We start from the raw sequence: 26,255 nt of genomic DNA on the forward strand, positions 1-26,255 counted from the left end.
TTCCGGTCCTGCGCGGAAGTTCCCGGCTTCGTGAAAGTGGGCGGGGCGGGGGAGCCGGTCGGAGGTGGTCTTTCCGGCTTTGCGACTGAGCCCAAGGCACTTCTAGAGAATGACCAGAGTTACTCTTGTTGTCCTAGTGTAATTATTAAAAGATAATTTTGACCCTTTCATAGTCAAAAGTGTACCTGGTGGGGAGAAATTAGTGTCTCCCTAGTTCTAGTCGTTTGGTTTGAGACAGGGAGTAGGGGGCGGAGGGAGGAGGCGAGCGGGTGAGGGGCGTTCTCTCTAATAGGTCCCTTGCTCGACCTCCGGTGGCCTGAAGAAACTTAATTTCGAATCTGCAGACCCGTGGGGGCAACTGCGATTGTACCTTTGCTCTTTTAACAACCGCTGTGCTAATCGAAGTGGTTAAGTAAGTATGGGGTAACGTCACTTATTCTTTCATTCACTTAATTCAAATGCTCGCAGAGCGCAGTGTATGTTAGTTCTTGGACTGCTTCCAGTGAGTATTCTGTACGGGAAGGGTGTTGTTGAAATAAGACAATTAGTAAAGCATAGAGTATATTAGTGCTAAGTGCTATGGAAAAGGAAATCGTTAAGGCAGGTTTAAATAGAGTTATCAGGTCCAGACCAGACTTTCGAGAAGAGACTTGGAGGTGAGGAAAATAGCCGTACAGATGTCTGAGTGTACGTGTTCCAGGCAAGGGGAACACCCAGTGCTTAGACCCCAAGGCGGGAATGTACCCGGCCGGTGAAGAGTGAGCAGTGGAAGTAGGAGTTGAGGGGCTTGAGACGAGTAGTATCGCCTGATCGCTTTCATAACCGGGTTTTTATTACTTGGGGCAGGATGGGTGCTCATCGAGACTTTTTCTCTTAAATATGCGGTAAAGATGAGCAAGTGTGAGTTAAGAGAGGGAAGTGAATTTAATTGTTTTTTCTTTTGGAAATAGAGGCTCGTTTTTGAACTTCTCTCAGTAAACTGAGAAAGTAACAGTACTTCCTGAAAGCATCAAGAAGAAAAATGGTAAATTTTACAGAATTCTTATGAATGTCTTTCATTATAAGTAATTTTTAGAAATTCAGTCAAGGGAAATAAAACTGCATGGAAATTTCAGTGACAAAACAGAGCAATGATAATCTGTAGAAGCATACAGTGTAAAGTGATTTCAGATTCTTTATGTTTTTCACTTAAAACACAGAATTTACCTTTTATGGAAAAAGATTGATACAAGATGGATAGAGATGGAAAGGTGGTGTTGCAGGGTCAGAAGAGCATAGCCAGGTGTGGTCATTTTGATTGGATCCTTTTGCTCTTGATCTAAGGTGGACAACTATTGTAAGAAGAGAATTTTAAAAGGAAGCCTCAGAAGTTTTCCACCCTCTCTGGAATGGGGTAACAAAAGGAATATTCTAGCTACCAAAACAACAGATTAAACAAAAAGCAAGCAAGAAGAAGTACTCTGGTTACCTTTGCACTTTTACGATCTGAAAACACTGACGCTTTTTATGTCTGTTGTCTTTAGTGGAGAAAGAAATTGTTTTTTAAGTCTCTCGCAATTAAATTACATAAGGGAGATGGTGGAAACTATGTTTGTAAAAGTCATTTTCTTACTATTTTTCAATATATATTAATGACTTAGTGAATTGCCACTTAAGTCAGTAATACATAAAACCTTTTTATTTTTATTGATGAAATATTCAAACTTAAAATGATTATTTCCATCACAATATTTGCTCCCAAATATTTTAGCATAGATATCATTTTACCTTAACATTTATATTTCTCTTCTGGAATTTTTTTTCTACTGCTGAAATAAATTTTGAAGAAATACAACTTATCTCTTAGAGATACTGTGTGGGTGGATCATCTCTGAAATGGTGTTTCTTTCTGTTTTTATTCAGGTAGTTATCTTTAATATCTAGTTAGGGAAATGATACAGTGCACAAAGTCACCTGAAGAAATCTCATTCGTTCTCACATTCTCTCTCCTTTTTAGTCGGTGACACTGCATACAGATGTAGGTGATATTAAAATCGAAGTCTTCTGTGAGAGGACACCCAAAACATGTGAAGTGAGTAGCGTAATGTATGTATAAAAGATGAGTTAATGCAACAGGATAACCATTTTGAAATTGAGTCATCTAACTTAAACAACATCCAAAAAAAAGTTTCTATAAAACTATTGTCAAGAAAAACCCACAATGATAATTTCTGGTCTAATTTACACTTCTTTTTCTGATGTCAAAGTTGGATCAAAGAAAGGATAGAGAATTTTTCTCTAACCACAGAGTGGCTGGTATCTTTTTCCTTTGGCTCATTTTCCTCAAGAAATGTAAATAATCATTAGATATTAGGTAAGAGAACTGTTCCATACATTATTTTACTTGTTTAAATGACAAGGTTCTATCCTTGTCATTTAAACAAGGAAAAAAGAGGCGGTCCCTGGCGGTCCAGTGGTTAGGACTTGGTGCTTTCACTGCCATGGCCCAGGTTCAGTCCCTGGTCAGGGAACTAAGGTCCTGCAAGCTTCGTGGCTCAGCCAAAAAAAAAAAAGAGAGAGAAATACAAGAAGGAAAAAGAGTCAGCTATATATATTCATTCATTAAGTAATTTATTTATGGAAGGCTATCTTGCCAGCAACTAGAACTACAGTGATGAACAAGAGACATGCCCTGCTATTGTGGAGCTAATATTCTACCCGGGAAGATAGGCAGGGGGGAAGATTCATTCTAGAAAAAAAGTAATTCTAGAGGGTAATAATGCTTTGAAGGAAATAAAGTTGTGAGATAGAGAATAATGGGAAAGGATTTATTTAAAAGAAGGTGAGGGCAAGCCTAGCCAAGAAAGTGATGCTTTAAAAACAGTGCGAAGGCTTCCCTGGTGGCGCAGTGGTTGAGAGTCTGCCTGCCGATGCAGGGGACACGGGTTCGTGCCCCTGTCGGGGAAGATCCCACATGCTGTGGAGCAGCTGGGGCCGTGAGCCATGGCCGCTGAGCCTGCGTGTCTGGAGCCTGTGCTCCGCAACGGGAAAGGCCACAACAGTGAGAGGACCGCGTACCGCAAAAAAAAAACAACAAAAAACTGAGTGTGAAAGGTAATGAAGGCATCTCTCTGGAAGGACTTATAAAAAGAACATTCCAGGTATAGAAATAGCAGGTACAAGGGCCTTAAGGTGGGAAAGCCTGTATTTTTTGGATGAATTTTCAGAAGCCTGATGGGGTTAACACAGTAAGCAGCAGGGAAGGGGTTATTATCATTATGATGATGTAGAAGTAGGCTGGGTCATGCAGGGCTTGCTAGGCTCTCCTGAGGATTTTGCATTTTATTTCAAGAACAGAAGGAAGCTATTGAAGAGTTTTAGGCAGTGACATTATCCAAAGTAATGCCTAAAAGATATCATTTAAATAGGTTGTTGTAGTGTTTTCAATAAATACAATTGGCTTTTTTTTGTTTGTTTGTTTGGCTGTGTTGTGTCTTTGTTAATGTGCGCAGGCTTTCTCTAGTTGTGGTGAGTGGGCTTCTCATTGCAGTGACTTCTCTTGTTGTGGAGCATGGTCTCTAGGTGTGCGGGCTCCAGGGCGCAGGCTCAGTAGTTGTGGCACACAGGCTTAGTTGCTCCGCGGCATGTGGGATCTTCCTGGACCAGGGCTCGAACCTATGTCCCCTGCATTGGCAGGCAGATTCTTAACCACTGTGCCACCAGGGAAGTCCCTACAATTGGTTCTTTATTTTAAATATTCTTAAATCTTAAATGGTTCTTATCTTCTGCTACATCATTTCTCAATCATTGTTTTTATTCTCTTCAGAATTTCTTGGCTCTTTGTGCCAGTAATTACTACAATGGCTGTATATTTCATAGAAATATCAAGGGTTTCATGGTTCAAACAGGAGATCCAACAGGTAAGTTATTCCAGTAATACCTAGGGTGTATACCTAGGGTATGTAGTGTGAAGAAGAGACTAGACAAAGAAGAGAAAAATAAAAGCATGTGGGGTTTTTATAACTTACCTTAGCAAGAAATTTTTAAGCAGAAGGTACTAGCACCGAGCCCTAAAGTATGAACAATATTGATAAGGAGGGGTTTTGGTTTTTGTAGAGATATTTTATTTTTATGGTTTTTAAAGTTCAATTTTGGTAAGTAAGAGAGGACGTACCAAATTTTATTTGTATTTAAAGGGTTATGCTATATAAACTAGCCCTTATGTTTAGAAAATGAACCCTTTTTCAGCTTTAATTAAATACTTTCTTTCATTTGTTCGTCTTGTAATATAGGTACTGGAAGAGGAGGTAGCAGTATCTGGGGCAAGAAATTTGAAGATGAATACAGTGAATATCTTAAGGTAAATCCAAAATACTTCAAAATCTATTTTTTCATGCTATGTTTACACTTGGAAACTTTGATACATATGTTGTAATAATACAGGTTAAAATAATTGGGCTTCCCTGGTGGCGCAGTGGTTGAGAGTCTGCCTGCCAATGCAGGGGACCCGGGTTCGTGCCCCAGTCTGGGAAGATCCCACATGCCGCGGAGCGGCTGGGCCCGTGGGCCGTGGCCACTGAGCCTGCGCATCTGGTGCCTGTGTTCTGCAACGGGAGAGGCCACAACAGTGAGAGGCCCGCGTACCGCAAAAAAAAAAAAAAAAAAAAAAAGTCATCCTTTTTCTGAATTGGAAATGAAATGATTTTTTAGGCATTAATGAATGACTGCTTCCTTGGTACTAATCTGTCATCCTATGCCAGTGGTTTTCAAACTTTGCTGTTACAGATTCACCTGTGGAAGTTTTAAAACTATAAAAGATTAGGGCCTTACCTCCCTAAGTCTAGAGAAAAAGTCAGTAGAACTGATTAGGACCTCGATTGTATTTTAAGGTTCCCTCGTGATTCCTAGACAGACAAGGTTAAGAACTATTTTCTTATATACCAGAGTTGAGGATGCGTATTGAATATTCATGTACTCTAACCCAGAAATTCCATTCCCACATGTTTACCCTAGAGAAATTCATGTACATGTGCACTAGGAAGCATGTACAAGAGTGTTCCTAGAGTACTATTGGTAATAACAAAAGTCTAGAAACAATGTCTATTGATCTTTGAATGGACAAGTCGTAGTATATTCAAAAATAAAATGTTATACAGTGAAAGAAATCAGAACTACAGCTATGTATACATGTATGAATCTTAGAAACATAATGTTAAGTGTAGAAATCATTTCCCAGAAGACTACAAATAGTATGATACTATTTTATAGAGCTCAGAAACAAGCAAAAGGAAACAATATATTGTATAGGCATGTATTGAATGTAAAGATATCAGAACACTGGTTACCTCTTGGAGAGGCTGAAGTAATAACTGAGAGGAGCACATAGGCATATGCAACAGTTTGGTAAATTTTAATTCTTAAAACTTGGAAATAGGTTAATGGGTGCTGATTTTATTAAGTTGTAAGTGGTACATATATTCTTATGTATGTATCAAACACTACATATGTTATTGGTAGTCACCTTTTAGGGAACGGTAATGCATTAATATCTCTATGAAGCTGCATCTCTGTAGTTTGTCTTATTAGTGTCCCCTGATGAATAGCTAAAGATAGAGTAATCATTGGCGTTACCTTTAGTATATTTTATATATGGGCATCTCCCTGTAAGACAGCTCTGTCTTCAATCTTATCAGTAAAGTCCTTTTAATTCCTGTACACAGTCCCTTGTATAGCAAACAGTATCATGAATATTAGAGTTAGACAAGGCCTTCCTTAGATCATCCAGTCCTGGGGTTATAAACTGACTGCCCATGGATGGAAGACCCACAAATTCATTCTCTATGGCCATTGGTTTAAAAAGATTGTAAACGTCATGAGGCAAGAGCTACACTATTCCTTTTGCCAGGCTCCACCATTCCCTAACGTTTACATTCTGCCCAATTATCAATTTATTATCTGGTAACCCTTGTGAGCATTTGAATTATGAATAAACCGCTGAATTAGTCCAACCTCCCTTGTTTTACAGATAAGGAAACTAGCCAGAGTCCAGTGTATATGTGAAGAGATTATGGGGATTTTGGTTTTGTTGTCTGCCTGATCATTTCATGCCAGCACACTGTTCCTTAATATAAATGTAAGGATTATTTCTATTATACATTGGTATTGCCAAAAGTGTTTGTGGCTCTGCTTCTCCAAAGGTGAAATTAATTGGGGAATGTGATTTGATATATATATATATATATAAACAACTTAGATACAAGTTTCCAGAGATACAGATAATACAGAAACTGAACATTTGGATTAGCCCTAATGGAAGATGATTACATGTTTTCTTGATCCCTTAAATACTGGGAAGGTAGAGTGCACGTCTTGTTTCAGTCCTTTATTTGGAATACTTATGTAAAAACAGCTAATACTTTGGTCTTTCTTTTTCAGCACAACGTTAGAGGTGTTGTATCTATGGCTAATAATGGCCCAAACACCAATGGATCTCAGTTCTTCATCACCTATGGGAAGCAGCCACATCTGGACATGAAATACACAGTATTTGGAAAGTGAGTATTCTGGTTATGGTTTTCTTTGGAATTTCAATGCAAAGGATGCATATGAGTGGATGTGATGATAGCATAACTAATACTCAAAGAGCAGTATGAGAGCTAAATGTACCTGAAATTTAAGTCCACCACGTAAGAGCCCTGTGACCTTGGGAGACGTACAACCTCTCTGAGCCTCAGTTTTATTATTTTGTAAAAGAAGCGCCAGTACTATTTTTTCAGGATCATTATGCAAGTTAACAGTATGTATCTGTTTTCATTAAGAATAGCATCTTGCATCAACTAACACATCTGAAAAACAGTTGCTTAAACAAGATGGTATGTGATAGTGGTTCTATTGTATCACCAGTGTTCCAGGTGCCTCTGTCTTTCTTCTCAACCGTCTTTAGCTATCATTCTGAAGCTCACTTCATGGCCATAGCTTGGGCAGCACAGCCCCAGCCGGAACAGTTGTACTCCAAGTAGGAAGAAGGAGGAAGGGCAAAGGTGCTTGCCAGCTGAGTCAGCCCCTTTCTCAAGATCTCTCCTGGAAAGCCCAGAACTTACCTACAAGGGAGGGTAGGCAGTGTTTCTTAGCCAGACATATTGCCACTCGCAATAAAACCAGGCCTCTGTGAATAAGAAGGGGAGATTGGATCCTAGGGAGTGTTTAGCAGTCTCTGCAAGAATATCCATTACAAGCCCTCTACCTGGGAATTGCTTTTATAAATCAACAGGAAGTCAGTTTGTCAACAAATATTTACTGTGCTTAATAAACCAAGGCACAGTTTTAGGGTTTGTTTTATTTAACAGTTTGAATGCCAAGCTAGGTTAATTAAAAATAGAAGAGTCTACAGCTTTTCTTTTTTATTCCATATACATGTCTAATTTATAGATTAGTAATAATCAATGAAAAGGAATATTATAGCCTTTAGTAGTTTTTGTGGGCTTCACGAATGTGCGTGTCATCCGTGTGCAGGGGCCATGCTAACCTTCTCTGTATCGTTCCAATTTTAGTATATGTGCTGCCGAAGCGAGCACCAGACTCCCTTTTTTTTCTTTTCTCCCTTAACCCACCATTCAGAATTATTGATTAGTAATTACTAGGACTTATCTTACTGGATTGGTAAAAAAAAACTGTAGAGTTTAGAACAAGAATTCTTAATCTTTGGTCCAGTACCTCCTTGAAATTGTTTTGTATATATGCACATACATTTTTCTGAGAAAAAGGGTACATAGCTTTCCACTGGTTCTCAAAGGGGCCCATGTCCCAGATACTTAACTAGGCTTACTTGCTTCAATTCTACATGCCCTTTTTTGCCTGAGATCTGTTTCTTATACCCTCTTTCTCTCTTACTGACCCAGAAGGTAGGAAAGCCTTTAGTTAGTTAGTTAGTTTTTACTGGAGTATAGTTGCTTTACAATGTTGTGTTAGTTTCTACTGTACAGCAAAATGAATCAGCTATACATATACCTATATCCCCTCTTGTTTGGATTTCCTTCCCATGGGAAAGCATTTAAAACTTATAATTTCAAGACCTTAATTGTCCTACATTTGGGTGTAAAATCCAAAGGCTTTGGTTATAGTATCACTTTAGTGGAAATGTAAAATAAAATGGAAATCTGTTCTTTTTTTAAAGTACATAGTATGTCTTAGGAATTGATTTGAATTGCACTAGGAGGTATTATCTAAAAAGCCACTTTTTCTTAGCAAATGTTTTAGACTAACTTTCTAGAACATATTAGAAGGATAGCTCTCAATATATATATATTTTTTCTTGATAGAAACATGAAGTGGGCTTGCTGGAAGTGGCATAACTGTTGAACTTATCTTCTCCTATTCTGAATATTGTTTTTTGTTGTCCAGAAGCAAAAAATAAAAACACTGTATTTAAACAATAAAGTGCAAAGAGGCCACCCACTTCAGGACCTTCAGTGTAGGGCAGTACTGATAATACTAGTGTCATCCTTACATACTTTCTCCAGGTTTTTCCTATAGCAAAGAAAACCTTATGACTGGTTATATTGGCCCCATTTGTAGCTATTCCATGTGAATGAGGCCGAATGCAATGTTTAGATACTTTGGTGGGAATATTCCTTTCCATTGCTATTGTTGTCTAAAGGCATTAAAAATGAATTTTTGTTTCTGAATTTTGGCCCCTACCTATGGCAGAAAATCAAAGCGACATTTTATTGTACACTCAACTGGGGAATTCAAAGAACTATGAGACATGGTGAGACTGTAATTGCTATAGGTATTTGGATATTATGTTTCAATCTCAGGATATTTTCAAACATTATATTGTTTCTCTTTCAGGGTAATAGATGGTCTGGAGACTCTAGATGAATTGGAGAAGTTACCAGTAAATGAGAAGACATATCGACCTCTTAATGATGTACACATTAAGGACATAACTATTCATGCCAACCCATTTGCTCAGTAGCTATAATAGACCTGGACAAATACTTGGCAAACTATTCAAGGAACACACCTATTATGGTTTACCCAGTTTTAATTATGTCAGAGATTGCATCATTATACAGCTTGTTTACAACTAAGATCTACTTGTTTACAGCTAAGATCTTCTATGAGTTGGTGGTACCAAGGGAAGCCAAACAGCTTTTACTCCTATTCTTAGAGGGTATTCTTTACTGTAACTATTACCTAATGCATTTCTTTAATTTTTTTTAAAAAACCCTATGTTTAATTTTGTTTTTCCATATAAATATTCATTTTAAAATGCTGAGTCTCAAATCCAGGCATTGTTGAGCACCCTAATTACATGCTCCTACCATATGTAGTCCACATCCTGGAAATATTATTTTCTATTAATTATTTACTTTATACAGTTAGAAAGAGGAAGGACAAATAAAGAGATGGCCTGGAAAGGCCGGTCAATCCAGTTGTTATTTTCCCTGGTCTTTATAGTAAAGGCTCAGAGAAGTCTCGAAGTACAGTAAACACTCAGAATTTCCCAACTCATGTGCCCATGGAACATTTTTAAAAAATATATCTTTTCTTGTAAAGCAATTATACCCCAATAAAGATGTTAAAAATAAATAAATAAATAAATAAAACTCTTAAAAAATATATATATATATATCTTTTCAAAATGCAGGGTAAAAAAGAAATATAATGCAGGATAGAGTTCTACAGATGATCCATTTGAAAAATACAATTAGTTGTAGAGTTCTGGTTTGGGTTTGAATCACAGCTCTGCCCCCTAATATTAACTTTAGGCAAGTTAATATCTCCAAGCTTTAACTTTCTCATACATAAATGATCCTTCACATGACTCTTGTGAGGATTAAATGAAATAGTGTGTATAAAGCTTCTGGCATGTAGTAAGTGTTCTGTAGCAAGTAAATGGAAGCTGTGCTCTTAACCATATCAGGGCTCTCACCTAATCAGGCCATTTATCAGGCCATTTATCAGGCTCTACCATTGATTTGTTGAAGAACTATGTCCCACTCACTGTCTAGATCACCTAGGTTAGATTTGGGGTATTTCTAAAACTGATACCAAACATTTCTTCGTTTGTATCATTTCTGCAGATGGCTGATCTAATTGATTCTTTCTTAACTGCAATTAGGGAGTTAGCTTGCAGTTATTCTCTTATTACTATTGGTACCTTCCATACCTTACACTAAACTGAGGGGCCAGTTACACTAATGCCCTCATGTTTTGTTTCACCTTTTTAATTTAACCATTAGTTTCTAGAATTGGTATTAAGGCCTCTTTTAGGCCAGAATTTGGTTTGCCACTTCTTATACTTGATATCTTTCTTCTCCAAACATGTCATTGAATTTTTGTCACCACTCTTAAGAGTATTTTACTGATTGTCAGGAAGTTTTTGTACTGACTGACATTGCCTCAATTTTTATTCCAAACTGTGCCATTTTTTTAGTGCTACAGATATGACTTCTGGGTTCTTAGAGCTCATTCTTATGTCTTATTCTTATGTCTGCTTAGTTGTACCCATAAGGATCTCATAGATAGGGAGGTATACTGGCTCCCCTTTGGGCCTCTCATAGACTACCATGAGGATCAAAATCCAGAACGTTGATTTCTGTCCACTCACACTGAATTGACTGGTTCACTGATCACATTAGCAGTTGGGTAATTGACATTCTGTTCCATGTATTACTTGGCAGTAAGTATAAACTACTCAGAAGACTAGAATATTGCTGATCAACCCAAGTTCTCTTTAAAACGAAAGTAATGTGGTTCCCCAGCTAGACAAGAGGTTGGCAAACTGCAGCCCTCGGGCTGGCCACCTGTTTTTGCAGATAACATTTTCTTGGAACTCTGCCATTCCCATGTGTATGCAGTAGCTCTGGTTGTTTTGTGCTACCAGAGCAGAAATGATTGGCTGTGCCAGAGACCAAATAGCCTGCAAGCCTAGAATATTTACTCTCTGGCCGTTTAAGAAAGTTTGCCAACCCTTGACCCAGACTATCAGAAGTTGCCAAATAATCATGGTTTCACAGCAAAGGGAGTTAAAACTCATACGAGTTTAAGGGATAGTATAAACTATGCCTGAAATCTGCTTCACCATGTTGCCGAAAAATCGGCTTCCCTGTGCACCAAGGCCGAACAGAAATACGGAGACAGGGATTTTGGAGGAAGAGAGAGATGGCTTTATTTTTCTGCTAGGCAGAAGGGAAGACAGCAAGCTAGCACCTCAACTGTGCCCCCCCTCCTTGGGAATCGGGAGATTTTAGATGTGGGGCTCACAGCCCGGGGTATATGGTAAGGATCAAAGTAGTGAAGGTCTTGCATGCTTCCTTTCCTTTGCATTATTTCAAAACAGTCATAGCTGGCATCAGGCTGCCTGGTAATTGGGGTCTGGCAGTCTGGAAACTGCGTCCATTTGCCTCTCGTTTATCGGCCTGTGACCTTGTCTCTGAAATTCAAAAACTATAGGGGGTGATTTGTTACAAGGGGCCTGTAGAATGTAAGTGCCTGGAGTGAGAGGTGGGGTATGTAACACACAGTCAGGGGTGATGGGTGCCGAAGGTAAATTACGTAGTGTCAGGGAGTGAGGTTCGCTTTGTAAAGTACAAATCCAGTTACTGCAAATTAGTGACAGTTAAACAAGGAGTGATTAACTCTCAGGGCTGGCTGTGCTGCTTCTTTCGCCTGCTCGATGCTCCCTTTTTTTCCTTTGCTCTCAGGAGAAGGAGAAAGAAAACTCACTTCTATTTACATCGCAACATGATTAACTCTCAGGGCCGGCTGTGCTGCTTCTCTGCCTGCTCGCTGCTCCCTTTGTCTCCCTTGCTCTCAGGGGAGGGAAGACTTCATGGCTATCTTTGCTGCAGCCACCATTCTTGAATTGTACCTGAATTCATTAGAATTCTTGAGTCCTGTTAGATACTCGTTTGGAGCTCTTGAGTAGAAGGCTTGCAGACCTTTTGGTTAATGGCAAATTGAATAGTTGTAATTCATACCTTGGTTGAACTTGGAAATTTCCAAATCCATTTAGCAACACATTCTTAATCTCTATGGTGGGTATTTCTGAAGACATGTTTTTTTGTTGTTTGAACAACTAAAACTAGTAAGTAATTTATTGAGCTTCTTCCAGGTTTGGATACAAAGGACATCCGACACTGTCTACTCCATGGGAGCACAGTCTCAGGACCTAAGAGACATGTAAATAGATAAGTTTTAATACAAAGGACTCAACTTTTAATCAGTTTAGTAAAGTGGATAGATCAGTTACTATTTCACTAATGGATTGGTGGTTCTTTAAATTCAATTTGTACCAATTGTGGTTCAGGTAGTGATACTCCATATAATAATTATAAAGCAAATCTAGAAGAATACATGATAATGGAAAATTTTTTAAATATAATGAAAAAGGAATTAATCCCAATCTTTATAAAGCTGCAAATATCAATATTAAAACTGTGACGTGTGAGGGATAAGACTAGAATAATAGAGTGTAAACAGTAGTGTATACATAGTTTATTTAAAGCAGTATCCAAAAATCATTTAAAAAAGAGAAGAGGGGACTTCCCTGGTGGTGGTTAAGACTCTGCTTCCATTGCAGGAGTTTGAACGAGTTTGAACCCTGGCCAGGGAACTAAGATCCCCTGTGCTGCACAGTGCAGCCAAAAAAAAAGTTATTCCATAAATTGTGTTAGGATAACCAGTAAATGACATGGAGAAAAAAAAGCAAAAGAATTTCACCTCACATGATATATCAAAATTCCAGATGGATAAAAGAGTTGCCTTTTTAAAGAAAACCGAAGAAAAATTTAAAACATTTCAAAGAATTCCTCTGAAGAAGAAAGGAATTTCTCAGTTTACAAACTTGACAGAGGTAAAGATGGAATAGGTTTAACTGCACGAAAATAAGACAAAAGAGAACTGTACAGAAAAGCAATAAGGTATGAATGGACAAGTCACAAGAGAAAATGTGCAACTTCACTAATTAGAAAATAAAGTTACAAGTTCAGTATCCACCAAAATAACAAATTTTTAATGTTATGCACTCAGTTAGAGCCGCCAAAACAAAGTACAGTACCAGAGACTGGGTGGTTTAAACAACAGAAAAGTTTCTCACGGTTCTAGAGACAAGTTGGGAGATCACGATGTGGGCAGGGTTGTTTACTCTGAGGCCTTTCTCCTTGGCATGCAGATGACCAACTCCTGTCTTCACGTCATCTTTCCTCTGGGTGTGTGTTTCCCAATCTCTTTATAAAAACACCAGCTAAAGTGGATTAGGCCCCTCCCTAATGACCTCATTTAATCATATTACCTCTGTAAAGACCCTATTTACTGCCAACTAAAAATTGTCGCTTACTATCTGGCTCTAGTGTATAAGAGTGAAGTCACTAGCCACTGCAGTCACTGACTTTCAACACTCCTTGAAAGGAGTTCAGAGTGGAGATCAGGCATGAGGCACCCTGTGCTTTGGGGAAAACAGGCAGAACAGGCCTTCAGATAGATATTTTCAGAAGATTTTATGAGCCCAATTTCTTGCATCTTCTCATATCTAGAAAAGCACTAAAATCATTAATGGAGACACCTACCTGCTCCTCGTGACTAGCAGCAACCCTCTGACAAAAGGTGTGCTTGACTGCACATATCCCCCTTCACTAAAATCATATATAACACTAACTTCTCCCCCTACCTCTTGGGAGCAGTTCCTCAGAGCTGAGAGGCTATCTCCCCAGGCATTTTGCCCCAAATAAAACTTACCTCACTACTCTCACATTGTGCATTTTTTTCAGTCCACACTACAAATACAGTCACATTCTGAGGGAGTGGAAGTTAGGACTTAAACACATGAGTATATGGGGGGGGGGGGGCATAGCCCTTCAAACAGCCCATAGCATGCACTAACAGACGCACTAAAATGGCTAACTTCATTAATGAAACTTTGGATATATCCTGAACCAGTAATCGGCTGTATGTGGGCTTTGCTAAATTTAAAACCATTTTGGAAAGCAATTTTGGCAACATGTACAGGATTTTTTCATTGGCTTTTACCCTGTAATTTTACTGTGAGGATTTCGCCTAAAGAAATTAAATACTCTAAATTGCTGTCTGCACAAACTGCAACTTTGACCTATAATAGCAGAACATGGCTAATGCCCATATTTAGATTGCTGTTAGGATTAAGTGAGAACTTATGTACCGTGTTTAGCACAACGACTTCGATTAACTGTTATACTCCAAGGACTGGGATTCCCTAGGTTTTGCTTAACATTTAAATGTGCTGTTAAACATATACCGAATAGCTGTAAATTTCACAAGTTACTGTGAGAAATTTCTCCCTCACAAGTGAAATACTTACCTTGTACTTAGTGATCCTGACCCCATGTAAGAATCTAGGTATTAATGGTTTTAAAGCATCTTGAAAGCCATTTTGAGAAGCGGCTTAAGAAATGCAAACAAGCATAGGGTTTCTGGGGATGCATATTCCTCATCACTTTACCCTGCAGCAGTTGTGCATCCGTATCTGGCAAGTTATCTACGCTGCTCTCCTGTCTAAATAAAGCCAGTAAGATTACGCTTTACCGTAATACGTGATAATTTTATGCGTTCCACTAAATTTGTAATGAGTACGTGATTTTCTTCAAGTGACAAATGGAGAAGGGGCGGGGCGCGGGAGTCAGGATTTTCAATTACTTTGTTCCATCAAATTGCAGCTTGGAAAAAAAAATTGCAGCTTGATTTTTGTTGTTCAGAGGTTGTTTCCTGATAATTGTCTTCTTCTAATGACCTTCCATTTCCCCCTTTTACAGTTTACTTCATCTTTACACCGCAGAGGTCTCGCTTAATGCGGAAATGTTGCTTGTGAGGAGTTCCACTTTCTGTCTCCAGGCTTTTGCTCTCACATTTCTTCGACTTTTAAAACCTCGGGAAAAATCTTTACAATCCAAGTTCAGTGCGTGTGGGTCCCAGCCACCGACGATTTAACTAGTTTTAAACAGGTCTCAGAACTTTAACAAAAGCCCAAATCCAGACAATTCCCAATTTGGGGCTATTTGATGCAGATGGTGTATTTTTTTTTAAAGCATCGTTTAAGCGATTGCAATAGGGTGCCGGCTACTTTGTACCCTGCTTCCCTCACTTTTCCTCATTTCTAGCGTTCACAAACACAATTTTTTTTTAACATCTTTATTGGGGTATAATTGCTTTACAATGGTGTGTTAGTTTCTGCTTTATAACAAAGTGAATCAGTCATACATAAACATATGTTCCCATATGTCTTCCCTGTTGCGTCTCCCTCCCTCCCACCCTCCCCATCCCACCCCTCCAGGCTGTCACAAAGCACCGAGCCAATATCCCTGTGCCATGCGGCTGCTTCCCACTAGCTATCTACCTTACTGCGTTTGTTAGTGTGTATATGCCCATGACTCTCTCTCGCCCTGTCACAGCTCACCCTTCCCCCTCCCCATAACCTCAAGTCCGTTCTCTAAGAGGTCTGCACAAACACAATTTTTAGTGACCATGAGCGAGTCTCTTCTCTTCAACTCTTACAATGTTTTCTCAGAGCCGGAACGGAGAGCGGGGCCAACATGGCGGCCAGCAACAGCTTCCCTCCCTCCACCCTTGGGCGCTGAGCGCCCGACCCAGAACCTGCGCACAAGTCGGAGCCGGAGTCCGCTCCGCCCTCCCCGCCTGCGCGCCCCGCCCGGAGGCGGAGGCCCGCTTGCAGCGTCATCGTGTTTTCCAGGAGAGTCCTGACGCGGTGACTGTCAGCTCCATTTTGCTGCCGGAGCTCGCAGCAGCCAGCTGCGTTTTCTCCGTGGTCGCGTCGCAAGCATTGTCTCCTTAGGCTTGGACTCTTTTCCAGGACGGTAAGACGCGGGAGGAAGCAGGCCAGGTGTCAGGGCCTCTTTTTGTGCCTCGAGAGCGCTTGTGACGCTCCTCTCCAAGCTTGTTGGGCGCCCGCAGTCTCCGGCATGGTGACCCCCTTTTCCCTACCCTCCCGGCTGCACAAAGGTGGCCCGCTCGTCTTCCATGCTTTGCCAAGCCCGTCGCTGCGAATTTCTGTTTGAACCGCAACGCTCCAGTCAGTCACTGGTGGAAGGTAGCGGTAGGGTTTGCCAGGCGGGGGAAGGTTCTCGAACGTTTGCCTTCCCCAAAAGGAGGGGGGAAGGGCCGAGCCCCGGAGCTCACGGGCGCCATGTTGTCTGCGGCGGCGGAGGCCTCGGCCGGGCTGTAAAATGGCGGCGGGGCGGAGACGGCAAGGCAGCCCGCGGGGGGTGGCGTTGACTCGGGTTCTGGAATGTTCCTAAGTCTCGCTCCTCTGAGGAAGTGTTCTTAACAAATGAAAAGAAAGAACACGTTGACCTGGTGTAAGGCGGCGTCACTTAATGTCCAGTTGAGTCTTAAAGGATTCCGGGGAAAATGGCGCGTGCCTTTGCCTTCAGTGGTGTAAACAAAAGTCAGGTTTAGGATCTCGAGGAAAGAAAAATAATATGGCGTATTTGAAGGAGCGCGTGAGAGAAGTCGGGCAGTGGGGCCGTTTAGCCAAGGTACTTTTTGCAGACCTCCCTTCCCAGAACAATTGGAGCTTCTTGATTTCGAGTTGCCTTTAGAGACGAGGTGAGGCCCGGGCAGTCAGTACCGATATGAACGATAGTTGGTGAAAAGTTTGTGTATAACGTCTTTTTCAAGTTGTTAGGAATTTGTGATTCTGGCAGGAGAGGATTTTTCCCAACGTTCAGAAATTGGGATTTCCTCCTCTCTCTTTTTCCAATCCTCTTCTAGTAAATCTGAGCGTGACATGAGTAATGCAGAATATCTATGAATAAAGTTCAGACTCTAGATTTTGAGGCAGCAGAAAAAAAATCATTGGGTTTATCAGTGATTTCAGGTTGGGTGATAATGATTTTTGAACTTTGATTTAAAAACAATAAAACGTCACAACTAGAGTGAACTTGCAACAGTGTTGACATGTGGGGTAATATTTAACTGGGAAAAACTTGTCTTTTATGTAGATGAGACACTCAAAGAGAACTTATTGTCCTGATTGGGATGAAAAAGATTGGGATTATGGAAAATGGAGGAGCAGCAGCGGCAGTCATAAAAGGAGGAGGAGATCACATAGCAGTGCACGGGAGAACAAGCGCTGCAGATTCAATTACTCTAAAACATCTGATAGGTAATGAGGATATTTATAGTGTCTCAGTATAAAAATATTTTCATTACAGTGTTACGTATCAGTTGTATTTCAGTAAAACCGGCGGAAAAATACATTTTCATGATTAAAACTAGAGGCGACTTACGATAACTGATTACCATTTCTGTTTCCAGTGACAACTTGTAATGGTTGTAAAATTGGGAGGTTTTTTTTTTTTTTTTTTTTTTTGCTTTTTGGTAAGAAAAGCGTAAAATCTTATTAAGAGTACTGTTTTAAGAGATTTACTGAGAATTTGAGGATATTTGGGATTAACATAGAGCATTGAAAATGCATTTTCCCTTTTTCTAGCTATTATCTGGAAAGCAGATCCATAAATGGGAAGGATTATCATAGTCGACGCTACATTGATGAATACAGAAATGACTACAGTCAAGGATGTGAACCTGGACATCGTCATAGAGGTCATGAAAGCAGATATCAGAACCATAGTAGCAAGTCCTCTGGTAGAAGTGGAAGAAGTAGTTATAAAAGCAAACACAGGATTCACCACAGCACTTCATATCATCGTTCACATGGGGTATGAGCTGTTTTAAAATATTTTGGAAATTTTATTTCCCTTGTGGAACAGGAAAACTTGAAATTGTGTTTGATCATTTGAGGAAGTTCTGTTTAAGATAAAGTCGTCTTGATTTTAACTTGCAGGAGTTTTTGTGTTTGTGCATTGGATAGGGAATTCTTCAAATACCATATCTGTATAGTTAATATAGTAATAGATTTTATTAGTAGTTGGCAACTAATTGTCATTCCAGTGACAGGAGGTAATTTAGGTTAGTTTATAGCAGGGATTACAAGATATTCTGAAAGTTTTCTTATAGTACTTCAATAAATGTGATTTGTTAAAGTCTTACTACAAATAGAAGTAGAATTTTTATATTTGTACGACTGAGGATTATGCCGTGCATGCCTCTTTGTTCTGGCAAAGCATATTCTCTAATCCTTTTTTCACTAAGGAAACCACTTAAACAGATTTGAATGTTATGGGTTATGGGTTAATTTGGAGATCAAGCTCAGATGACATTTTAAATACCATAGTGTTATTCTTGTATGCCAATTTTTTTTCTCCCCAAAATTAGGATTTTTAATTTTATTTGCTGTTTTGTTATTTTCTTAGTTTAGCTGGGAAATTATAATTTGGCCACAGTCTACTTTTGACAAGTAAATATTCTGCAATTTTGCAACATTAAATTAGGACACTAGAAACTTAAAATTATGTTTCAGTGAGTGCTACAACTACGCATTTTTTAAAAAAGAAAAACAATTGTATTATGTTTTGTTGCCTTGCCACTTTGAGTATCTTATCTGAAAATCTGTTCCTTGCCATGTTTTTCTCCTGTTAACATAAACTATGTGCCCTGTGAATTTCTGGGGACTGAATTTGAAATTGCTCCTGCCAACCGTTTGTGGCCTGGCGTGTATCTGAATGCCTGAATATCTCCCCGCTGAATGAATTTCGTATTCTGCCCTGAATTCACTCGGGTATATTGATTGGCTGGATGATCTTGGTGCCGCCCACTTGACGTTTCCAGAAGAGTCACCGAAGGAAAAGAACCAGGAGTGTAGAGGATGATGAGGAGGGTCACCTGATCTGTCAGAGTGGAGACGTACTAAGTGCAAGATGTATAGAATATTTTTCAACACTTATTAACTTTTCAGATAACATAATCTATATATAGATTAAGATTTCAGGGATTTGGAAATCTTTTTTTCTTTCTCTGTTTTTGTTTTGTTTTTTTCCATTTCTTTTGGTGGGGGGGGTTGTGTTTTTACTTTCTTTAGAAATTTAATGTTTGTTATGCAGAACTTCCAAAACAGTAAATCAAGTTAATGAAATTAGTTTAAGAATGAAATTAGACCTAAAAATAATTATATATGTTTTTTGGCAGTGTTGACCAATAAAATATCTAGTGACTAAGGAAATTTGTAGCATCAACTAGAATAATCTGCATTTGATAGCCTTTATTGTAAGTAAACTGTTTCCACTTCTTGGTATAACTGAGTTTTATTTCTCTCTTTTAGATGAAATTGTAGATACTTTAGGTGAAGGAGCTTTTGGGAAAGTCATGGAGTGCATTGATCATAAAGCGTAAGTCTCCTGGCCTGGGATTGCACTTGGGAAGGTGAACAGTATAGAAAATTTATTCAGCTTTAAGATAAAGTCTGACCATGAATTAGACACATCATTATACCCTTTTAGCTTGGATTTTTGACTTGTGTATAGGAAACTCCAATAAAGTTACTAGCCTTTTGTGTTCTTAAGCAGTAGCTATTAATAGTATGTGTAAGTCTCTAATTACAAGCTGAGAATAGATTTTATTGTTTCAGAAAGTATTCTTTTGTTGTCCCACTGGGCACAGTTGTGGCCATTGTTGTTTTTTTTTTCCTGGATCGGTAGATTTTAGCCTTGGTTTTATATTAGGAGTCTGTGGAGCTTTGCTTACCCCAGACATTGAACCAGTCTTCAGGGTAGTTTACCTAGGAACCTGTATTTTTAGAAAGTAACCTAATTGATAAGGGGTGACACAGCTAGAGCTGAGAACTCTCCTAGATTGGTGTCATAAGTTTAATTATCTATGCCCTTCAAACAACTGATTGAAATTTCTTAACATAGTGTAAGAAATTTTCTTTACTCTGTTTCCTGTTTGATTTTTTTTCCCTTTGGAATGGCAGAGCTTTTCTAAATGAATTATTAGAGGAGGCTTCCTACTATTGGTTGGTAAGGTGTTGAGAACTAGAACTCTTCATCCTCACTATATCCCAACTTTTTTGGTAACCTGGACCAAAAGAAGATTGGAGTTACTAGCCAGTGACTGGTATTATAGGAAGAAACTGCTCTATGTACATTTGTTTTACTTCTTAGTTGGAATGTAAATTGAGGTGATAATGTCCCAGTATTGTTAAATTAGAGCTATTGGTATGTAGTTAAAGGACCAAAAAAAAAAAATTCAAGTGGTCTGATGAAAAAAATCTGTCATTCAGCATGTGTTACCGACCCTACCATATGCCCAAAGGTCATTCTAGTTGCTTACACTGAGTTGAAGTTAGAGTACTTACATATAATTAGACAAAACTGAATGCTAGACCATAAATTCAAAAAAACAAATACAATGGGTCAGAATAGAAGTAGTACAGTTTGAAGAGTGATGGAAAAATGGAATTGGACATCATCTTTATCATTTTTTTAATGTTAACTTTTCATTAACAGGGGAGGTAGACATGTAGCAGTAAAAATAGTTAAAAATGTGGATAGATATTGTGAAGCTGCTCGCTCAGAAATACAAGTTCTGGAACACTTAAATACAACAGACCCCAGCAGAACATTGTAAGTATCAAAATAGAACTTAGAAAAATGGCCTCGGGTAGATTTGAATTGTAAGAGGCTGTACTCAGTTTTTTTCTCATATGTTTATAGCCGCTGTGTTGAGATGTTGGAGTGGTTTGAACATCATGGTCATGTCTGCATTGTGTTTGAACTACTAGGACTTAGTACTTATGACTTCATTAAGGAAAATGGTTTTCTGCCCTTTCGACTGGATCATATCAGGAAGATGGCATATCAGATATGCAAGTCTGTGAATTGTAAGTGTTTGGCATATATTCCAGAAATTTGAGTTTATGGAGACTGGTTTTAATGCCAGACCAATTTGAATCTTTGAAAAGAAAAAAGTACAATCTAACATATATGATTTGGAGGCCTGACTTAATTAAGAGTAGGTAGGAGAGGGCTTCCCTGGTGGTGCAGTGGGTAAGAATCCGCCTGCCAACGCAGGGGACACGGGTTCGAGCCTTGGTCCGGGAGGATCCCACATGCCGCAGAGCAACTAAGCCCGTGCGCCACAACTACTGAGCCCACGAGCCGCAACTACTGAAGCCTGTGCTCCTCAATGAGAAGCCACCACAATGAGGAGCCCGCGCACCACAATGAAGACCCAACACAGCCAAAAATAAATAAATAGATAAATAAATAAATAAATTATATTTTTTAAAAAAGCATTGTTTAAGAGTAGGTAGGAGAAAGATGTGGTTGATTACAAGCGGTTGGTCAGTTTACTGCATTTCATTCAGTAAAGAGAATATTGTCCAGCATATAATAATAAATTGTATAAGACTGATTTAACTTTTCTAATTTCTAAAAATGATAATCTAGAACCATTGGGTTAAAATTAAGGAATGGCAAATCTCAGCTTCATAAGAGAAAGATACTTCTAAGCAGTTAGCTGTCAGTGAAGTAACTTTTTAGAGGGGTAATAGGTTTTAGTCCCTGGTGGTTTTGTAGTAGGCTATTGAATGTTGACCACTTATTTGGACATGAAAAGGCATTCAGAGAGGATTTTTGTTACAGGGCTTTGGGGTTTGGTTAGGGTTTTGGTTTTCAATTTTTAGAATACAGGAACTTTTTCTGTTTCATTCTCAGTTCTGCACAGTAATAAGTTGACTCACACAGACTTAAAGCCTGAAAACATCTTATTTGTACAGTCTGACTACACAGAGGCATATAATCCCAAAATGGTAAGTCTTTGATGTTTTATTTTCATAGTTTTAAGTGAATATTTTACACCTTAATGTAATGCCTCCTTAAACATTTATGATTTTCAGAAACGTGATGAACGTACTTTAATAAATCCAGATGTTAAAGTTGTAGACTTTGGAAGTGCAACATATGATGATGAACATCACAGTACATTGGTATCTACAAGACACTATAGGGCACCTGAAGTTATTTTAGGTAAGAATTTCTTAATTGTGCTTTGAGACCTGTGTATGTCTTTATTGAAGCTAACTAAAATTTATTTACAGTTCTAGGTGTTTGTAGGACTACCTTTTTCCCTTTTAGGGATTAGTATAGTAAAACACATTAAGGGTTTTAAGCTCTTTGTTATTCCAAGTAGTCAGCTCTGGGACTTTGAGAAGTTGCTTAATCTTTCTAGAATTCAGTTTGCACATTTGTAATATGTGATGGGATGTTATTTTTATTTATTTTTTGGCTGTGCGGCCAACGTGCGCCCCCTGCAGTGGAAGATGGAGTCTTAACCACTGGACCGCCAGGGAAATCCCGTGATGGGATTTTAAAACATAATCATACAATGCCTGTTATACTTCATACATGTCATGTCTAGTCTTTGCATGGTGTAGCTTGCTCCCATTTTACAAGTTAGTAAATGGAGGTTTAGGAAAAAAAATTTTCCCCAAATCAGTCCCAAAAGAGTAAGCCAGATTTGGGGCTTGAAACTAGATGTCTCCAGAGCCCTAACTAATTCTTACATGCTATGCTATCGTATTATGTTTAAGCTTGGATTAAGTGATTCCATTCGGATCTTTCCAGCTCAAACATCAGATTATATCCTTGTTTTTTAAAATGTTGATAAGAAATATTGAGGAGTTTTTCATTAACAATTTGCTTTACTTTGCAGCCCTAGGATGGTCCCAGCCATGTGATGTCTGGAGTATAGGATGTATTCTTATTGAATATTACCTTGGGTTTACAGTATTTCCAGTAAGTGACAATGATCTGTTTCAATGACTTTGCAAAAATAAATTGCCTGTTTATATGAATTTAACACAAAGTATACACATTTAGGTAGCACTTTTTCTCTCTCTCATTATAGACTATTAATTGTAGGTAAAGGTAAAGAAATAAAACCACGTGTAATTCTGATGCTGTTGGGCATTTGTATTTTCTTTATAATTTATCATTTTATTGGAAACATTTCTAAGTATATTACAAATAGTTATCTTTGTTTGTTTAGGGAAATTGTTGGTGAACTTCCGTAGGCCTTAATTATTTTTACTTCTAAGCTGTAACTTGCTAAAAGTATGCCTGTTTTAGAGATCACCTTCCTTTGTGACCTGTAACCTACGGACTAAAAATTTAGCAGCTGTGTTAAATAAGAACAAAGCACAATGTGCAAATAGAGGTAGTTAATAACTTTTTGTTACTATTTTAGACACACGATAGTAAGGAACATTTGGCAATGATGGAAAGGATTCTTGGACCTTTGCCAAAACATATGATACAGAAAACCAGGTATGTTTAAGAGTAAGTGCCGTCGATCACCTTTGCTAGATGTTTTAAGTTTTCATTGTCAACATTATAAACATGAATGGATATGGACTTACTCTTAGGAAACGTAAATATTTCCATCATGATCGATTAGACTGGGATGAACATAGTTCTGCTGGCAGATATGTTTCAAGGCGCTGTAAACCTCTGAAGGTAAGCTTGGGTCATTGCTTAAGTGATCAAAACCTTGAGTTTTCCCTATTTTTTTGGTGGGGAAATAAAATTATAATAAGTGGTAGTAGAAAAGGCTGTTGATTGTATTTATTTTCCTTTCAGGAATTTATGCTTTCTCAAGATGCTGAACATGAGCTTCTCTTTGACCTCATTCAGAAAATGTTGGAGTATGATCCAGCTAAAAGGATTACTCTTAAAGAAGCCTTAAAGCATCCTTTCTTTTACCCCCTTAAAAAAAGTATATAAATCTATAATTGTATAGCTCCCTTAAGAGATCATATGGACTGTATCAGTCTAATTTTTAAATTTAAGTTATTTTGTACAGCTTTTGTAAATTTACATTTTTGTATTGCCATGTTTATTTTGTTTGGGTAACTCGATTTAAGTAAATATTAGCTAAGTAAAGTAATGAACACCTTTCAGTAATTACAAAATGATTTATTCAGAATAAATTTTTGTACTTACAAAATTTATATGAATCCGTATAGTTTGTTTTTAGCACCATTTTTGTTCTACCTGTTATTGTAAGAATGGATGTGTATCTCTTCCTGGAGTTTTCCTTAAGTCTTTGGAAATGTTTAGCTTTGTTTGCATTTTAGGGGTTGCCAGCATTGGGAGTTACACCTTCCTTCTCTAAACCAAATGCAATGAAACCAGGTTATAGAATACAAAGAACGAGAGATGAGCCAAGAGAATTGTTTGCTCCCTTTATTCCCAAATTTAATATTGCTGCTTTCTTGTCACCCTCAGTGGGATTCCACAAATGGCTTAAGTTAGTGGGGAATTTAGGATTCTACACAGTTGGCTTTTTTTTTTTTTAAAGACTTTTTTAGAGTAGTTATAGATTCACAGCAAAATTGAGAGGAAGGTGCAGAGATTTCCAGTATACTTGCTCCACACAGGTATAGCCTCCCGCATTATCCACATCCCTCATGTATTTAGGATTATAGGATACAGAGTGTTTTCACTGCTCTAAAACTCTGCTCTATTCATCCTTCTCACCTCCAACCTCTGGCAACCACTGATATTTTTACTGTCCTTAGTTTTGCCTTTCCTAGACTGTCATAGTTGGCGTCGTATAGTATGTAGTCTTTTCAGATTGGCTTTCACTTTTTGAGTAATGTGCATTGAAGGTTCCTCTGTGTTTCCATAGCTTAATAGCTCATTTCTTTTTAGCTTACAATTTATTTTTTTTAATTTATTATGTTTTATTTTGGCTGCATCAGTTCTTAGTTGTGGCATGCAAATGTCTTAGTTGCTGCATGTAGGCTTCTTAGTTGCTGCATGTATGCGGGATATAGTTCCCTGGCCAGGGATGGAACACGGGCCTCCCTGCGTTGGGAGCATGGAATCTTACCCACTGGACCACCAGGGAAGTCCCCAGTTAATTTTTTAAATTCTGAAAGACACTGCAAGATCTAAACTTTGGGTAGTGCTCCCCACATGCAAACACCTGGTCAGGAACCCAGTAGAAGAGCCCTCTTTGTAGGAAGCATTGCAACAGTAGAGTTGTGTGGTACGGATATACTTTTACTGCGATTTTTAAAATTATACATGGCATATCCTCGTTAATAATGTAATGTAAATTACAAACGTACGTAATCAAATTAAAAAAATAAAAAATCTGAATTTAAGTATCCTAAAACCACATAAAATGGAAACTTTCACTCATTTACATGGTAACACTAATAAAGACTTAGCAGCATTACTACCTAATGCTGTTTTATCCTAGTTCTTTCTGGAACATTCCATTTTAGTCTCTGTGCAGTTCACAATTGTCTATCATAAATACCTTTTACAAAAAGAACCTGTATGAGCATATATTTTCCAAGGTGGTTTGTACCTATTACAAAATAGATGTGTACCAGAGAGGGCCATCAAGAACTAAAGCATTCTGGTTGCAAATAATAAACATCTGTTGTCTAAGATTATGTGGACTTTTTATCTTATTTTTTAAAATTTATTTGGCCATGTCTGGTCTTCATTGTGGCATGCAGGCTCTTGCGTTGCTGCACATGGTCTCCGTTGTGGCACATGGGCTTCTCTCTAGTTGTGCTGTGGGCTCAGTTGTGGCACGCAGGCTCTAGTGCACGCATGGGTTTAGTTGCCCCATGGCATGTGGGATCTTAGTTCCCCGAGGACCCAAGTCCCCAGCATTGGAAGGCAGCTTCTTAACCACTGGACCACCAGGGGAAGTCTCTGGAGTTTTTAGACAAATAACATTCAAACATTTTCATAGACCATCTCCATTTGTTCAGATATTAGCTCTTCATCTTCATGTTTTCTTTTTCCAGTAGTTAGTCTTCATTATCTGCTTGTAATTCCTTTTTTTTTTTAAGTGCTGAGTAATAGTCCATTGTTTCGGTATGCCAGTTTATTCACCTATTGAAGGACATGTTTGTTTTTAACTGTTAAGAAAAAGTTGCCTTTAACATCTGTGTGCAGGGATTTTTTTGTGGACTTAAGTTTCCAATTCCTTTGGATTGATACCAAGAACTGCGATTGCTAGATCAAATAGAGTATTTTTAGTTTTGTGAGAAATTGTGATTTCCCCCCAGTCTAGCTTGTCTTGTTCTCTTGGCATCGTATTTCACAGAGAAGTTGATCTGTAAGAAGTCTGGTTGGTCATTCTTCCGTAGGTTGCGCTTTTGGTGGTAGGTTTCTAAAAAGTCATTGGTACCCAAGATCATCTAGGTTTTCTCCCATGTTATTTTGAAGTTTTATAGGTTTGTGTGTTATATTTAAGTCTATGATCCATCTTGAGTTAATTTTTGTAAAGGATTTAAGCCTCTAGATTAAATTTTGTGCTTTTTTTTTTATAAATATTTATTTTGGCTGCGTTGG

At 38.4% G+C, this 26,255-nt stretch overlaps 1 protein-coding gene and 1 non-coding gene across 4 annotated transcripts; one reads left to right on the plus strand and one right to left on the minus strand.

The window, feature by feature from the left end:
- Nucleotides 1-89: 89 nt before the first annotated feature.
- CLK1 (CDC like kinase 1) lies at nt 90-25,332 on the plus strand. Of its 3 annotated transcripts, XM_069540845.1 has the most exons (19): nt 90-412; nt 951-1,024; nt 1,997-2,071; nt 3,806-3,899; nt 4,272-4,339; nt 6,415-6,533; nt 8,830-8,908; nt 16,977-17,140; nt 17,468-17,696; nt 18,706-18,796; nt 19,196-19,262; nt 20,382-20,498; nt 20,589-20,755; nt 21,591-21,685; nt 21,773-21,902; nt 22,588-22,670; nt 23,122-23,201; nt 23,300-23,390; nt 23,514-25,332. In XM_069540845.1, the coding sequence occupies exons 2-19, from the start codon at nt 1,022-1,024 to the stop codon at nt 23,655-23,657; spliced, it is 1,896 nt and encodes a 631-aa protein (XP_069396946.1). In that variant the 5' UTR covers nt 90-412; nt 951-1,021; the 3' UTR covers nt 23,658-25,332. The 3 variants fall into 3 exon arrangements, with proteins under 3 accessions (XP_069396946.1, XP_059872320.1, XP_059872321.1); XM_060016337.1 differs by lacking the exons at nt 90-412; nt 951-1,024; nt 1,997-2,071; ... (2 more) ...; nt 6,415-6,533; nt 8,830-8,908 and adding an exon at nt 15,700-15,830; XM_060016338.1 differs by lacking the exons at nt 90-412; nt 951-1,024; nt 1,997-2,071; ... (4 more) ...; nt 16,977-17,140; nt 18,706-18,796 and having other exon boundaries at nt 17,559-17,696.
- LOC132428845 (U6 spliceosomal RNA) lies at nt 7,447-7,553 on the minus strand. Its single transcript, XR_009520235.1, has one exon. It is a non-coding gene; the product is annotated as a U6 spliceosomal RNA (small nuclear RNA).
- Nucleotides 25,333-26,255: the final 923 nt, after the last annotated feature.

This window comes from Delphinus delphis, chromosome 7 (assembly GCF_949987515.2).
Source record: "Delphinus delphis chromosome 7, mDelDel1.2, whole genome shotgun sequence".
NCBI classification, from domain to species: Eukaryota; Metazoa; Chordata; class Mammalia; order Artiodactyla; family Delphinidae; genus Delphinus; species Delphinus delphis.